The sequence below is a fragment of the Ornithorhynchus anatinus genome, chromosome 7 (assembly GCF_004115215.2).
Source record: "Ornithorhynchus anatinus isolate Pmale09 chromosome 7, mOrnAna1.pri.v4, whole genome shotgun sequence".
Taxonomy (NCBI): domain Eukaryota; kingdom Metazoa; phylum Chordata; class Mammalia; order Monotremata; family Ornithorhynchidae; genus Ornithorhynchus; species Ornithorhynchus anatinus.
Genome location: NC_041734.1, coordinates 8,222,104 through 8,237,737, shown reverse-complemented (window position 1 = coordinate 8,237,737; position 15,634 = coordinate 8,222,104). Strand labels below are relative to the sequence as shown.

The 15,634-nt window shown below is 39.8% G+C and overlaps 1 protein-coding gene across 2 annotated transcripts in view; it reads left to right on the top strand.

Annotated features, from left to right (window-relative positions):
* UBXN2B (UBX domain protein 2B) overlaps positions 1-15,253 on the top strand; it is a 31,103-nt gene extending 15,850 nt beyond the window's left edge. For both annotated transcript variants that reach the window (XM_029069241.1, XM_029069240.1), the window contains 6 exons: positions 3,141-3,294; positions 4,949-5,032; positions 7,264-7,373; positions 11,137-11,274; positions 13,333-13,494; positions 13,851-15,253. In XM_029069241.1, coding sequence (XP_028925074.1) covers positions 3,141-3,294; positions 4,949-5,032; positions 7,264-7,373; positions 11,137-11,274; positions 13,333-13,494; positions 13,851-14,013 — 811 coding nt within the window. In that variant the 3' untranslated portion in view covers positions 14,014-15,253. The remainder of the gene's footprint in view (positions 1-3,140; positions 3,295-4,948; positions 5,033-7,263; positions 7,374-11,136; positions 11,275-13,332; positions 13,495-13,850) is intronic.
* Positions 15,254-15,634: the final 381 nt, after the last annotated feature.

The following is a 15,634-nucleotide window of genomic DNA, read 5'->3' as shown; positions in this document are numbered from 1 at the left end:
AAGTACTGGGAGAGTACAATACAACAGAATCAGTAGACGTGTTCCCTGCCCAAAATGAGCTCACGGGCTAGAGAAGAGACCCTGCAGAAATCCTGACTTTCTCCAAAGGCAGGTCATTTGATTTCTGCCCATTTAAGTGTTAGTAAGCAATGGTGCATTTTCATTGTTTTTACGTTTTTACTTTCTCGTGCCTCCCCCTTTTTCTTCCTCCGTTTTCTCCCTCTTCTTAGAATTTGTCACAAACCAGAAATCCAGGGGTAGAAGTGGTGCAGTGTCTGTCCTCTGTCTTACGGTAGCTTCAGCAAGGAACAGGCCCATGCAGGGGGCTGGGCGGCTTCAACCTAGCCCGGTCCGGACCAAGGTTAACTTTATGCCATCCTGACCTGACTTTGGGGCTGCCTCTCAGTTCCGTAGCACCTATAAGCTTTCCTGAGCCATGACAGAGTTTTATCCCTTCACCTTTTCACAAGCCTTACATAAAGATGACTGGGACAGAAAATTCTGGAGAAAGAACAAAAGCAAGGTTGTCTTGTCCTGCATCGCTCTCTCTTCATCTATCTTCCCCAGCATGTTTGAGTGTGTGTGTCTCCAGTAGCTCCCCTTTTGATACCTCAGGCCTCGCCTCCACCTGTTTCGACTACTGTAAAAAGGTATGAAAAAAATGGAAACAGAATATTGGTCAAGGGAAAAAGAGAAGGGTAGAGTTCCTATTAGGTTGCCAGTCAGAAACGGGAAATGCGTGAGGAAAGGTGAATGGAGAAATTCATCATTTTTTGCATTCTGAAGTATCGGTCAAAATGGTATACAGAAAAATAAGCGTGGTCACTCAAAAATAGGGTTAGGAAAATCCATGTTTGGCAGGAGAAACCTGTATTGTTTTCCCACTAAATGAAGCTAGATGTTAGATCCCCTTCAACGGCCACCCCGTTTCCCTCCCATCAACAGCACCCCAATCTGTCAGTCCCACGGGCTCAATCCCAACCATTTGTGAATCACACAAGCAGAGCTGTATTATAGGTAGCTGTATTATAATAATAATGTTGGTATTTGTTAAGCGCTTACTATGAGCAGAGCACTGTTCTAAGCGCTGGGGGAGATACAGGGTTATCAGGTTGTCCCACGTGAGGCTCCCAGTCTTAATCCCCATTTTACAGATGAGGGAACTGAGGGACAGAGAGGTTAAGTGACTTGCCCACAGTCACACAGCTGACAAGTGGCAGAGCCGGGATTCGAACCCATGACCTCTGACTCTCATGATAGCGCTGCTCTTCGGTTACAGAACACCCTTGAATTTCCTAGTGGGTTACCCCTTTGACCAGCCTATGGGAAAGCCATGATGATCAATCAGTTGTATTTATTGAGCACTTCCTAGGTGCAGAGCATTGTACTGAGCGCTTGGCGGAGCACAGTGCAGCAGAATCAGCAGACACGTTCCCTGCCCACAGCAAGCTTGTGACTCCTCCCCATTTACCCCCTCCTCCCTTCTGCAGATGGACAGCACTTTTGGTTCATCTTTTCCTTCCTCCCCTTAAATCCACCCCTGGGGCAATCCTACACCTTTTTGGGGACATCCGGTATTGATTTCCCCCCCGCCCCAAGCCCCTCACACGTCTAGTGGATTGAGGACCCTTTTTCCTCTTATCAGTGGCACCCCAGTTCATCCCTCTGTGATTGACAAACACAGTGGATGGTGTAGTGGATAGAGCCCGGGCCCCGGGAGTCATAAGGTCATGGGTTCTAATCCCGCTCCGCCACTTGTCCGCTGTGTCACCTGGGGCAAGTCACCCTACTTCCCTGTGCCTCAGTTGTCTCATCTTTAATTGGAGGTTGGGACTGTGAGCCCTAAATGGGACAGGAGGTGTATCCAAATCGATTTGCTTGTATCCATTCCTGCGCCGAGTTCAGTGCCTGGCACACAGTAAGCGCTTAACAGATACCATAATTTTATTCTAGCCTATAAGCCCGGTGTGGGCAGGGATTGCCTCTATTGCTGAATTGTACTTTCCCAGCACGTAGTACAGTGCTGTGCACACAGTAAGTGCTCAGTAAATATGATTGGATGAATGAATGAATGAATCCTGCCTTTTCGTGTCTCTTGGGCTGACGTCCCATCCTTTCTTCCATATGAAATATCCGGTTCTTCCTCCCATCAGAGGTGTCCACTTTTTCCTTCCTATCTGACAAACATCCTAGTCTCCCTTCCATCATGTGGGGTGTTCTTTCTACCGACATCCTATTTCCCCTTCCACCAGAGGTAGCCTGTCCTTTCTCCTTTCTCTTCTTTCTCCCTTCAGAGGTAACCTGTTCTTTTCTGTTCTCGGGGTGCTCTGTGCACCCTTTTGCTAGTTCACCATCATCCCTGTGGTATCGTGTAGGACCCCAGTGACTAAACCCAGGCCCCCTGCATCCAGAATCCCTGAGGACTGAGGAATCCCTATTCCCTATAGGATGGTACAAAGAAAGGAAGAGACCTATCACTGTCCTTACCCTCCAAAAGCTTATATTTGAAAGGGGAAAGAGAACAAATTGAAATAAAAACCTAATTGCAGAAGCATATGATGCAATCACCTGTAGCTGACAGAGAGATTCACAAGGGCTGAGAGGGTTTATGAAGAGTTTAAAGTGACTGGAGTCAGCTGGTACTGGTGTGAGAAGACTTCATGGAGAAAGTGAGCTTGGGGCGGGAGAAGCGACAGAGACAACAGAGAGAAGGTTTGCAAGAGAGGGAGCTGGTGGCTCTGTTGCCGATGGCCAGTTGTGATCTTGGCTTGCCCAGCAGGCAGGCGAGGGGCCTGGAAGAGAGGTGAGGCAGAAGTGCTGATGAGTTTCCCAATCCCCATCCCCGTAAGCCAAGTAGTAGGGTTGAGGAGCCAGGTGTCTCAAGAGCTTGTTTTATATCTCCCTGAGATATAAGAAGTCGCAATCAGCCAGCAGGCAGACTCAAGGAGAAGGAAGGGTAGCTCATTGTTTTCCTTCTCCCTCCCGTTTCCCCTCCACCAAAGTTTTTCCTTGAAGTTCCTGCTGAAATATCCCTCATTTGCAGATTGTTTTATTCCAGGCTCGATGGTCTTTCTAAGAGTCGTACAATTTTCCACTAAAATCAGTTGCTTCGTTCTGAATAATTCTTTTGTTTTTGAAAGGTTTCACCCAGACGAACAGGAAGCAAGCGGACTGCAAATAATTGGACCTTCTACCGGTAAAATAGTGAATGAACTTTTCAAAGAGGCTAAGGAACATGGGGCAGTGCCCTTGGATGAAGCTGCAAGAACTTCCGTTGATGGCCACAAATCTAAAGTAAGAATCAAATACTGTAGGTCATGCTTCTAGTGAGTTCTGGGCCTAAAAATATAACTCATTTTTGCTTTTAAAACCACATCCAGATTTTGAGCACACTGAGAATCGCAGAACGTGAATTCTGTTTGTCATATTTATTTGCGTTCTGAATATGCTTGAATTCTCTGATTTGATCCTTGAGTTTCCTTTCAGATTTTAAAATAACTCTTCCATTTAGGGCAGTCTGCTTATTCTCATTGAAAGACTCTACAGTTGTTATTTTATTTTTATTTTATAATTTACTCCAATCAGTCACTGGAATTGAGTGCCTGCTGTTTGCCGAGCCCTGTAGTAAGCTCTTGGGAGAGTAAAATAGAGTTGAAGGACATGATCCCTCGCCTCAAGGAACTTAGAGTGGTTTGCATTCTATATTCATGTTTCAGTTCCCTAATAATAATAATAATAATGTTGGTATTTGTTAAGCGCTTACTATGTGCCGAGCACTGTTCTAAGCGCTGGGGTAGACATAGGGGAATCAGGTTGTCCCACGTGGGGCTCACAGTCTTAATCCCCATTTTACAGATGAGGGAACTGAGGCACAGAGAAGTTAAGTGACTTGCCCACAGTCACACAGCCGACAAGTGGCAGAGCTGGGATTCGAACTCATGAGCCCTGACTCCAAAGCCCGTGCTCTTTCCACTGAGCCACGCTGCCTAATCTCCCTATGATTAGGTATTTACTAAAACCATTTTTTTAATTCTCTACTTGTCCAATTTGATATTAAATCCTTTCCAATTCTCCTACATTCGTATTTTAAAATGCGCATTTTCTTTGGGAATGGCTAAAGAAATGGGAATTATTTGGCCTGGAGGGGAAAAGATGGGTTTGACATTATTGACTGTTCAAGCGTAAAGCAGTGTTTATAAAGAGGGTAAATCTACAAAATGTTTCATTTTTACTTCTAAGGTTTAAAGTGGCTTGGAAGTGAGCTTCATGTAATTTCTTCATTCAAGTGAAACTGCAGGTGCCATAAAACTACCAGGTTAAAAAAAAAAATCAGCTTTGAAAATAAGTTCAATATTTGTTCCTCATTTAGCACCATTTAGAAAGTCCTTCTTTTCCTGTTTCTTTTTAAAATTTGATTTAAAACGTTCTTTGTAAGACATGAAGTCCTTTCTTGCAGACAAGTAAAAATCATTTTCCACAACCGTTGCTTGCATCCTTAAGCATTTTATGATTTATAAATTCTAATAGTGACTTTGAACCAAGACTGGGCCAGGACCTTACCGGCTTTCGAGTCATGACTTTAGTGTGGGAAACAATCAGTTTCTCTTAATAGTTTGTCGCTATCCTGTGTAGATACGGCCCCATCCAAGGCTTCAATTCTTGACTCACTTTGATTTGGGTAATTACTAGGAACATATTGGAGTAGTCGATTGCTTAAATACATACGGTAATGGACGTCTTCACTTTTTAGCACAAAAATGCCAGGTGGAGAGGGGAGGACCCAATCCAGCCTCATGTTTTTGATTGAGGTTTAGTCTGACTCCTGGATTCCCTCCCCAGGCCTAGACCCCAATGCCCAAAACGACACAGGATGCAAACATGGCAGACCCCAGGGTGGCCTCAGCCTACTGGTTGGAAATCACTGATGTAATGTATTTTCTATTTTCAGTCGTTTTCTGGTGGCGGATACAGATTGGGGGACTCCTCTCGGAAGCGATCGGAATATGTCTACGGAGAAAGCCAGCTACAAGATGTAAGTCTCCAAGAAGACTTCAAAGTATCTTTTTTAAGTCACCTAAAATATGTATTGGGGTGGAAATTGTGTTATTCTGTAGACAAATTAGAGACTTTCTATTAAGGAATATAAATCTTTTTTCATAATCTTTTAGGTTTTTTTCTAAGTACCAAAAAATGTACAGCTAGAAGGCAGTCCAAGTGCAAAAATGAAACCCAATATTTGGCTTTTAATTCACTGCTTTGAAATACCAGCTACAATTTGAATATACTTCTGAAACCTCTGTTGCTCTATAACAAAAGCTGTTCAAGAAGCAAATGAAGCCAGAAATGCTAAAATAATAGTCTATATATTTAAAAAACCTAGTGATCATATTCCTTAAATAAGGGAAAATGTCAGTAAAGGAAAATGCTCAAGAAAGACTTTTATAGTTCATACTGGAAAATCTTAGAAGTAAAATATTTAATTATTTTTAGTAATGATTGAAATGTGGGTTAAATTCAAAAGTATTGATCTAAAATCTAAAATTAACCTTTTGAATGTTTGTCTTAGCAAATGGAAAATGAATATTTCCACATTTTACCTTCATAACCATAATTCCTAGAGGAGGGTTATACTAATAAACCACTCGTTTTTTCTTTTCGTACATTATGGAGTTGGCCAAGACCCCAGTGCAATTAGGTGTATTTCCTGTTGGATTTTAATAACAAAAAAGGAGAAAAGCAGTCAAAGATATGAAAACTGGTGCAGGAATGCATGGAATCAGGTGTTGGAGGAAGAAAGAGTCTTTGGTATAGATTTTTCTTATGGCTTGGGCATATCTACTGATACTGACTAATGAATCAACAGATAGTGATGGAATTAAACAGTATTTAGCTCCTCTAGACCACAAGTGGATTACTGATCTGAGATAAACTAATATGGGACTGAGGACCTTCCTCAGCCCGCGGTTGGTACCGCACCGAGTTTTTTCAGAATTCAGTTGCAGTAACTGCATTCTCTGGTAATAATAATAATTGTGATATTTGTTAAGTGCTTACTATGTGCCAGGCACTGTAATAAGCACTGGGGTGGATACAAGCAAATCAAGATAGAGACAATCTCTGTCCCACATGGTACTCGGTCTTAATCCCCATTTTACAGATGAGGTAACTGAGGCACAGAGAAGTGAAGTGACTTGCCCATCGTTACACAGCAGACAAGCAGCAGAGCTGAGGTTAGAACCCAGATCCTTCTGACTCCTAAACCCATGCTGTAAACACTAGGCAATTGCCTGAGAAAAATCTTAAACTGAGTACTGAAAAAATCCCAATTAGCCCTCCTAATTCCATGAAAATAATGTTACATGAAAAAATGCAGTAAAAACAAAATATAGTTTTCCCTTAATAAATAATGTAGAGGATATTAAGGCATTCCAGAGATCCCAGTAAGAGACCTAAAAACAATTCAAGTACACCCTGTTTACTCACATAATTAACTCACTTCTTTGCGGTTTTTGTTGCCTTGGTTATATAAGAATTGAGTCTCGCAATAAGGAGTGGAGGAGAAAAAAGAGGCGAGGGCTGGAGGTACGGAGGAGGAAATGAGAGGAGAAGGAAGGGGGCGGTAAGAGGGCACATAAGACTGTCTCTCTTCTGTTGCACTCTCCCAAGCTCTGCATACAGTAGACACTCAAGGAAAGCATTCTTCCGTCCTGCTGCGCTGTTACATTCTCATCCTCCTTTTTTGTGTGTGGTATTTGTTGAGCACTTACTATATGTCAAGCACCGTTCTAAGCGCTGGGGTAGATATAAGTCAATCAGGTCACACGCAGTTCCTTGTCCCACATAGGCCTCGCAGTCTAAATACGTGCCGCTATCACTGCTTACAGTTATATAGTAGAAAAAATAATCTCTTCTTTCCTCCCCCAAAATTGGGATGGGGACACTATGTGGTGGCGTATATGTGAGTAAATAAGGTATATCCACGGTTAATTATTTGATTTAAGCACACCTTCCTTTTGTAACCTTTATTTTTGTAATCGTTTTGGAACCAGTGATGGAACCTGAAATATAAATCCAAAGTCGGCAAGGTAAATAAGAGATTTCCCTGGGGTTTCTCCGCCTTGACTGCTGTATCCAAATAATTAAATTGCCCTATTTTAAATCAAGTGTGTCGACTAATAAGTTACTCTCTTTGAAACAAGAAAAATGATTAGCTGGAGTTCTGTTTGGGGATTTTATTGTTATCATTTGTCTTTTGCTTAATAGGTCCAAATTTTGCTTAAACTGTGGAGCAATGGATTCAGTTTAGATGATGGAGAATTGAGATCATACAGTGACCCAACAAATGCTCAGTTTCTGGAATCTGTTAAAAGAGGGTAAGATGTAGCTGCAGTTTCTTAACAGTGAGGAGAAGTGGGGACCAAGTAAAAGGTCTCTTTTTTTAAGGATAAAATAGTGGTTGCTGGAAGAAGTTCACCTTTCACCATACACAAAGAAAAGTGGGTAGCCATGTGCTCTTTCTAAGAGTTTACAATATATCTTACTGTCTTTCATAAACACAGTCATGTTTGATTCACTGAGAAGCAGTCTGTGTTGTAAACGTATGGTATCTTTCCTTTTTTAAAAGAATTGAAGTTATTTAGGACTTTTGGCCGGTCACAATTTCTGAAAAATGCTAAGACTTCTGAATCTCCTGCCAAAGCTTTCATCTTTAATAAAATCCAAATTCACTGGTTAGAGTAAAATGTAGCTTTCCATCTGTTAAGCCACTTCCCTGCTTACTGTTGACAAGGTGACAGTGCAGGTATGCCTAAATTCATCATTTTATTTTAGAAATCTTTTGAGGGGCATTTCCTCCTGGCAGGTAATTTCAAGAGATCAGTGTGAGAAAATGCTAAATTGGAGTTATCTTCAGTTTTGAAATGTAACCGGTCTTACATATGCTCTTGTTCGCTGCCTATAGAAATTTCTTCATGGTTTATTTTTGAGGCACTCACTTCAAATAATACTTGTGCACCATAATAGCACTTGTATACATTTGAGCCATATCCTCCTTGTAGGTATTTGCAGAGCTATAGTTTTATTACTCATGTGTAAATGAGAAGAAATAATGGTGTAAATAGTACTCACCGGGTGCAATGTACTGAACGAAGCACACAAGTATTAGGGATAATTATATTGGTTTGAAGAATTCTGACCTGTAGAGAATCATTTATTTTTCAAACTTGTCTTATGAAACACTAAACTTGGAGGTCTTTTTTCCCCAAAAACTTTAACTGAGACAAAAAGCTAAATATTAACAAAGAGTTGACATACATCAATCAGTCGTTGTCATCCTCAATCTTCCTATCCTTTCTGCCATAACATCACGGTGCCTAGAAAAAATTGACCTGAAACGCTTTAATCCCTTCTTCCACTCTTCCTGTAAGAGATAATATTTTATGGCAGTGGTCTGCAGTATTAGTTTCCCATGAGCTGCAGTCAGATTTATGAATTATATAGGGAGTCCTGTCATATATTTTATTATCTGAACATTTTACCTTTTAGACTGCAAATCATTTTGGGAAAATTTTCACATTAAAAATGTTATTGCTGGTACTCTGAAGGCGGCATCTCAACTTTTTCTCATCTCCATTTGCCTTCACTTACCCAGTATAAAATAACTTAGGGTTTCTACAAGGGGGAGTTGGAATTCCTAGGAGTTTGTGGGGAAAAATCCAAGCAGGCTGTGACTGGCTCCTATCATCTTGGAAAGGTGCTAAGAAGAATACTGTCACCGCCTTCTCTTCCGTCTCCTCTTCCTCCTCCTCCTTTTGAAGCCTGCTTCCCTTGACTTTCTCCAACACTTCAGCATCCTGCCTAATTCTCTCCTCACTCCAGAGCAGCATGAGGACCCAACTTCTAGCCTTTCTTCTTCCCCAAATGGGGCTTGCTGAGCTACTCATGTATTTTCTACTTTTGCAAAGAATTGGCCAACACCTTTAGTGATGGTCAGTAAAGAAAAATTGGGAGTGTAGATCTGGAATCCCGTCATCAGAGGAAATGGAGCCATTTAGGTCCAAAGGAGAGATGGGGCCCACAAAAACTTTTATTGTGTCATAATGGCCCACAGAGACATAGTAGATAGACTGGTCAGACTCCTTTAGGCAGATACGGCATCTACCTTCCAAAATGGACCTTAATGAAGAATGTTTTTCATACCGCTGAAGATACAAATGTATCTCAAAGCATTAGTCTAAGATTATTTAGACTTTTTCTTCTGATTGCAACTCTATTTCTAGGTTTATTTTTTTTTAAGTTGAGCTGGGTTAGTCTTAACGAAATGCTGAGTAGATGGGTGCAAATATAACTCAAATGATTTTCTCTACATCTAATCTGGGCCCCTTTGTGCTTTTGCTGTTCAACTGTTGTGTTATCTGAGCATAAAATACTGATGGATTTAATGTTCTTAGATTTTTTTTTAATTTAGCTTTAGCACACTTATCTTCGTAGCTAAATTTGTGCTGTGACTAAGTTTGTTAGAGGGGATTTTTGTCAAATCATTTCCCTAAGTCACTTAAGCACTTTATATGCATTCCTGCTCACTGCCCAAGGACTGTGTTTAGTAGATATTTAGGCTATTTGTTATCAAAATCTACAGTGACAGCACACAGCATTTTTTTCTTGAATCTGAATCAATATCTTATTTTCTGAAGCAATATTTTACAAAATAATGAGACATAAAACTGAGTGCTGTACATCAGGAGCACTTTCTGCAGTCGATTGTTTAGACTTTCCGGTTTAGTAATATTTAAGTTGGTGTCACCTTTTTCTCCACAACAGTGAATGAAGCATACTGTTCTTCAGCTACCCAGACTTTGCCACTGTTGCTTCCAGTGAAGTTATCCTCATTCAAGTGATCACGTAACTCTGCTGCCCTAGTTAAACACAAGCCCTTTTATAATTGGCATGTGGCTGCCACTTGCCCTGTGAAATTACTTCCATACTGATGTGGCCACTGTCTCATAGGATTTCTTACTTTTTTCCTTTCAAACTTTTCATTTTCTTCCCCATCTTTTATCAGAATTTGAATTTCACCAGTTAAATGTGTTTGCTAATTGATGATATTACCATTTAGATTCTTACCCATGTCACATTCATATGGGTTTCTAGTGATATCATTTTCCTTTGTCGCTTTTTTGGCCACGACTGTCCAGCACCAGATTTCTTAGCGAGGCTTTCTAAACACAGCTGAGTCAATGATTACAATTCCGAAGGTGTTTTTTCTTTTAGGTATTGTTTTTGAATCCTAGTCATCCTAAATCAACTCTTTAATTTTGGGGGGCACATCTCCTACTTCAATATCATTACTGTTAGATCAATTTTGAAGAAGGGCTTAAAAGTACACTGTCAAACCATATCAAAGGAAGACCCACACCTAATCCATTTTAGTTATATATGCCCTCTGGTTTTCTTCTTGATATCCCTACCGCACTCTGACATTCCCATTGGATACCACCGAGTAACATAATTTAGTTGTGCCCTTTAAGGCAAATGTGGAAGGGACACTGCAAGCATATTTGGGCTCTCCTGTGGATACCGTACTGGCCCATTCTGCCCAGCTGGAACTAAATTCTAGCACTGCAGTTTCTGAATTGAGCTTGGGACCATGTGAGTTGGGGATGGGGACTGAATGCAATTTTCACCAAGGGGAGCTACCGTGCATTCGTAGTAGGTTCACTAGATTCTGAGACTGCGTTGTCATTAATAGTTGGGGAATCCTTTAAGCCATATTTAGTGAGAGGAATCTGAAATAGAGTAGCATTTTCTCATCCCAAATCATACATTTGAATTTTGTTAATATGACCAATTGGTATTTTCATTATCACAAGTTCCAAAAAGCCCAAGTGAATGCCATGAGGAAGGACCTCTGTAAGTAAAGACAGTTAAAACCTTTGTAACAAAATGAGGGGAACAGAGCTAGATTAGTTGATGGGATTACTTCTGGGAAAATAATTTTCTTTGGGAAATTTTTCTACCTACACCAATAAGAATACATTGCTGGCCTCCTCAGCTTCCAGTTTGGCTTTAATAATTTGAGTTCTGCTGTACTACTTTTTCTGAACCGCAGTCTGAAGTACTTGGTCTTTATCTTTTAAGAGAAATCCCTCTGGAGCTTCAGCGATTGGTTCATGGAGGACAGGTGAACTTGGATATGGAAGACCACCAGGAGCAAGAGTACATTAAACCCCGATTGAGATTCAAAGCTTTCAGTGGAGAAGGACAAAAACTTGGAAGGTAAACCAAAAACTAAATAAATTTTGGTGCATGATTTTGTGAAAAGAAATTCTAGATAATGTGAATTGAAGTTTATTCTGTATATAGTGAATAAAGTGTGGGGAAAATTACAGGCAAAAGATAAAAACTTAAAGTCTGTATTTAAAAAAAACTTTTTGTCATTAAACAATGTCATCGTAAAATGTTGGGAAATGTTACCAATTTCCATGAGTTTTGGCCAGTTGAGTGCTATAAGAAATCGAAATGGGTTAGTCCTTTGTTTTTGAAATGGTGCATGCTTTTTCTCCTCTGTCCAGAAGGAAAGTTATATAATATTGGTATTTGTTAAGCGCTTACTATGTGCAGAACACTGTTCTAAGCACTGGGGTAGATACAGGGTAATCAGGTTGTCCCACGTGAGGCTCACAGTCTTCCTCCCCATTTTGCAGATGAGGTCACTGAGGCACAGAGAAGTGAAGTGACTTGCCCACAGTCACACAGCTGACAAGTGGCAGAGCCGAGATTCGAACCCATGACTTCTGACTCCCAAACCCGTGCTCTTTCCACTGAGCCACGCTGCTTATATATAACAATGATACTTCAGAATCAGTGCTGAGGAGTTGGATATGAAAGAATGACTACCTTATTAAATTATTACATGAAGCAAAAAAAAAAAGACTTTCAGAACTCAAACTTGATTTCTCTGAAAGCTTTTGGATCAGGAAGTTTGGTAGTATATCATTCACAAAGGACCATTTGGAAGCTTAGGCTATAAACTAAGTGAAAAATGTGATGTTTCGGAACTCATAATGCCTGTTTTTACTTGCACAGTCAAATTATGGATTGTACTTCAGACATTGGGCATCTCTGCATATATATAGCACAGTGTATTTTTGGAAGAAATGGTGGTGGATATGCTTGTAGCATTGGGCTTGTGGGCAGGGGTCAGTCAAGCAATGGTATTTATTGAGCGCTTACTATGTGCAGAGAGTTCTGTACTAAGCACTTGGGAGATTAAAATACAACAGAGTTGGTAGACATGGTCCTGCTCTCAAGGACCTTACAGTCTAGGGAGGAGGCAGACGTTAAATTATGGCTATGTACTGAAATGCTTAAAGGGTTACAGATCCAAGTGCATAGGCGATGCAGAATGGTGAGGGAGTTGGGAAAATGAAGGCTTAGTCCTCTCGGAGGACCTGTGATTTTAATAAGACTCTGAAGGTGGAGAAGTGTTCTCGTAGAGTCAATGCTAACATTTGGATTTTCTCTGCTGTGAAACTCATTAAGAGCTCAACGTCCACATTATAGAAGAACTGACTGTCCCACATTGTGGCTTTTCAACCACATCCATCCACTTAGCAATAGGTGTTCCAAAAAATAAAGGGCTGCATATCCATTTGGAAGATTATCCTAAGGAAAATGCAGGAGGATATTAGCAGTTAGGATATACCGTCAGATGTGACATGAGGTTTATTTTACTTCTGAGTATAGGCTTCGGGATTAGGAATTCTTTAACCACCTTTAGATAAGTTCTGTTAATGAGACAAGTGTTTTAGAGAGGGTTTTAGTTTTATTCAGATAATTCCAACTTCCTGACAATAAATGGGATGCACGAAGACTTTGGACACAGTTACCAATTCTCAATCTCAAAGCTGCTGAGTTATTTTAGGTGCACCTCAGAGCTCATTACCGAAATAAAAATACAGGTCTGTTCGGGACAGAGGGGTGCATGTGGTCACCAAACATCGGGAGGGGAAGATGGAAATAGAGCTAGAACAATGCAAAGAACCTTTTAAAAAGAAAAATCTTTTTTTTTTTAAATTTTCTGTGCCCAGGCAGAGTATAGAATATTTCATAACATAGAATGTGGGTACAAAGAATTACACAGGAAAAAGTGACAGCGTGGAACAGACGTGCTCTCAACTTCTGTTGGGCCAAGAGAGTTGTCATTGTTGGAGAAGATTGAGAATGATCTTATAGCTAGATGAATACATTGCATTCTCCTCCCTCTGTGTTGTTGTAAAGCTAGAAGATGCTGGTCGATGTACTATTTCTCTAATTCTCTTTTTGATCCTTTAGTCTGACTCCCGAAATAGTTAGTACACCATCTTCTCCAGAAGAGGAAGATAAATCAATTCTGAATGCAGTTGTCCTAATTGATGATTCTGCACCTACCACAAAAGTCCAGATCAGATTAGCGGATGGAAGCCGTTTAATACAAAGATTTAATCACACACATAGGTAAGGTTTTACTTCTCGGGCACAAAGAATACACGATGTGTCAAAATACATGTTTTTCTAAGGCAAGTATTTTGCCACCTGGTTTAATTGAACCAGGTGAGATGTTGAATGACCTGAGTGGTATATAAAGGTAAACCATTTGGAACCACTTTTGGAATGGTATGCACTTTATGAAAGGTAATAAGTGGAAAATAAATACATTTGACCCTGTCTGGGTCAAACCGTAGTTGTGGGGAAAAAAAAAATTGATTTACAGGCTTTTAAACAACGGCATGCAGCGTGTTTACGAGTTGGAAGGTTAAATGCCGTTCAACTTTAGCTTGATCTTCCGGTGTTTTGTGGTATTCTCTCATCAGGATTATGGATGTCCGAGACTTTATTGTTCAGTCCCGCCCTGAATTTGCAACCATGAACTTTGTTCTTGTGACTTCATTTCCAAACAAAGAACTAACAGATGAAAGCCTGATGCTACAAGAAGCAGACATACTTAATACTGTGATACTTCAGCAACTAAAGTAATTCTGCTCCTGTCAGTGCAATAGCTTGTGGGGGATAAGCAATGTGCCATATTTTTAAAAATAACAACAATGGTAATAAATGCTTCCAGGTTCAAGAAAAATGGAAGCCATCATTTTGTTCCATTCGTGTAGACAAGTTTTATTTTTTTTAATATTGTACTGTCTTCCAGCCCTAATCCTCTTGAGACTGGTTTGAAATTTGATTTATACTTTCTCATAGCTATGCATGCTTTTGGTTCTAAATCACAGGACAAACTATTTAGTGATGCCCACTGAATTGCACGACAGTTTGTCTTATGGATGCACCAACCCACTCATCCCCTGTGCAAAATAGTAGGGTTTGTTAAGTTACTTTTACTTTTATTCGCTCCCTCATACAGGTTTTTGTATATCTTTAATTTATTTTGTAACTAAATGAATAATTTAAAGAATTCAGTTACATTTTCAGATGTATATAATTTTTCTCTGATTTAACTGCCATCATTACATGAAAACAAAACCTTCAAAATATGAGCAGTCTTGAAAGACATATGACGAGAAGTGTCATCAACGAATTGGGCTTTATCAAAGGATTTTAACGGTATAGATTTTCTGAGAAGTATGTGAAAACTGTAATTATTCAACTCTCATGAGCCAAGTGAAATAAATAAAATTATTTCTCTGGAAGTGGGATAGCCTCCCTCCAAGAATTATTTGCCTGGAAATGAACACTTTGTTAAAAAGTAAATTATGTCTTCCAGGGAGTTATGTAACCTACCCAAAATGATCATTTACTTCTAATAACCACTTATTCAAAAGTGTATTTTATTCCTCTTATTCCAATAGAAATTTAGCTAAAACCTCATCACATTCCTTTATTACATTCTTATGGCCTCCATTTTACCATTTGAAACACAGATGGTTACAGTTTCATACACACTGTGTACGCTTATGTTTTGAAATACATGACATTGCCTTAAGGCGCATCAAATCTCAAATAGTGAAGCTTACCCTCATTTAATGTTTATACTATTTAACCTTTATAGAATGTCATTTTTCTTGAAAGCCCATTATTTATTCTCTGTCAATATAATTTATTTTAAATTATACCTTCAAAAAGAGTAGATATTTTCACACAGTCTTATAGGGAACACATGTATGAAATCAGAATTGCTTTTGTATCGCAATTGTTGGCATGATTGTGTAATCACCAGAGTTCTTCATGTATGCTCATCAATAAAGAAAAAGAAAATTTTAGTTGAGTTCATGGTCAGTGTTTCTCAGAACTTCCTTTATCTGTTTTTTTCATTATCTCTAAGCTTTTATGATTTTCAAAAGTGTTTGAGTTGAACAGAGTGGAGTGAAGTTGGACTTACCTTTCATTGGTTATACTAAGAAAAAGGACCAAGATTATGAACAAGTGTAAAAGTCATGAGGACAATTGTGTTTTTTTGGTTTTGGTTTTCTGTGATATTCGTTAAGCGCTTACTGTGTGCCAGGCACTGTTCTAAGCGCCGAGATAGATGCGAGGTAATCGGGTTGGACACAGTCCCTGCCCACCTGGGGCTCACAGTCTTAGTACCCATTTTACAGATTAGGTAACTGAGGCACAGAAAAGTTAAGTGACTTGCTCCCGTGCACAC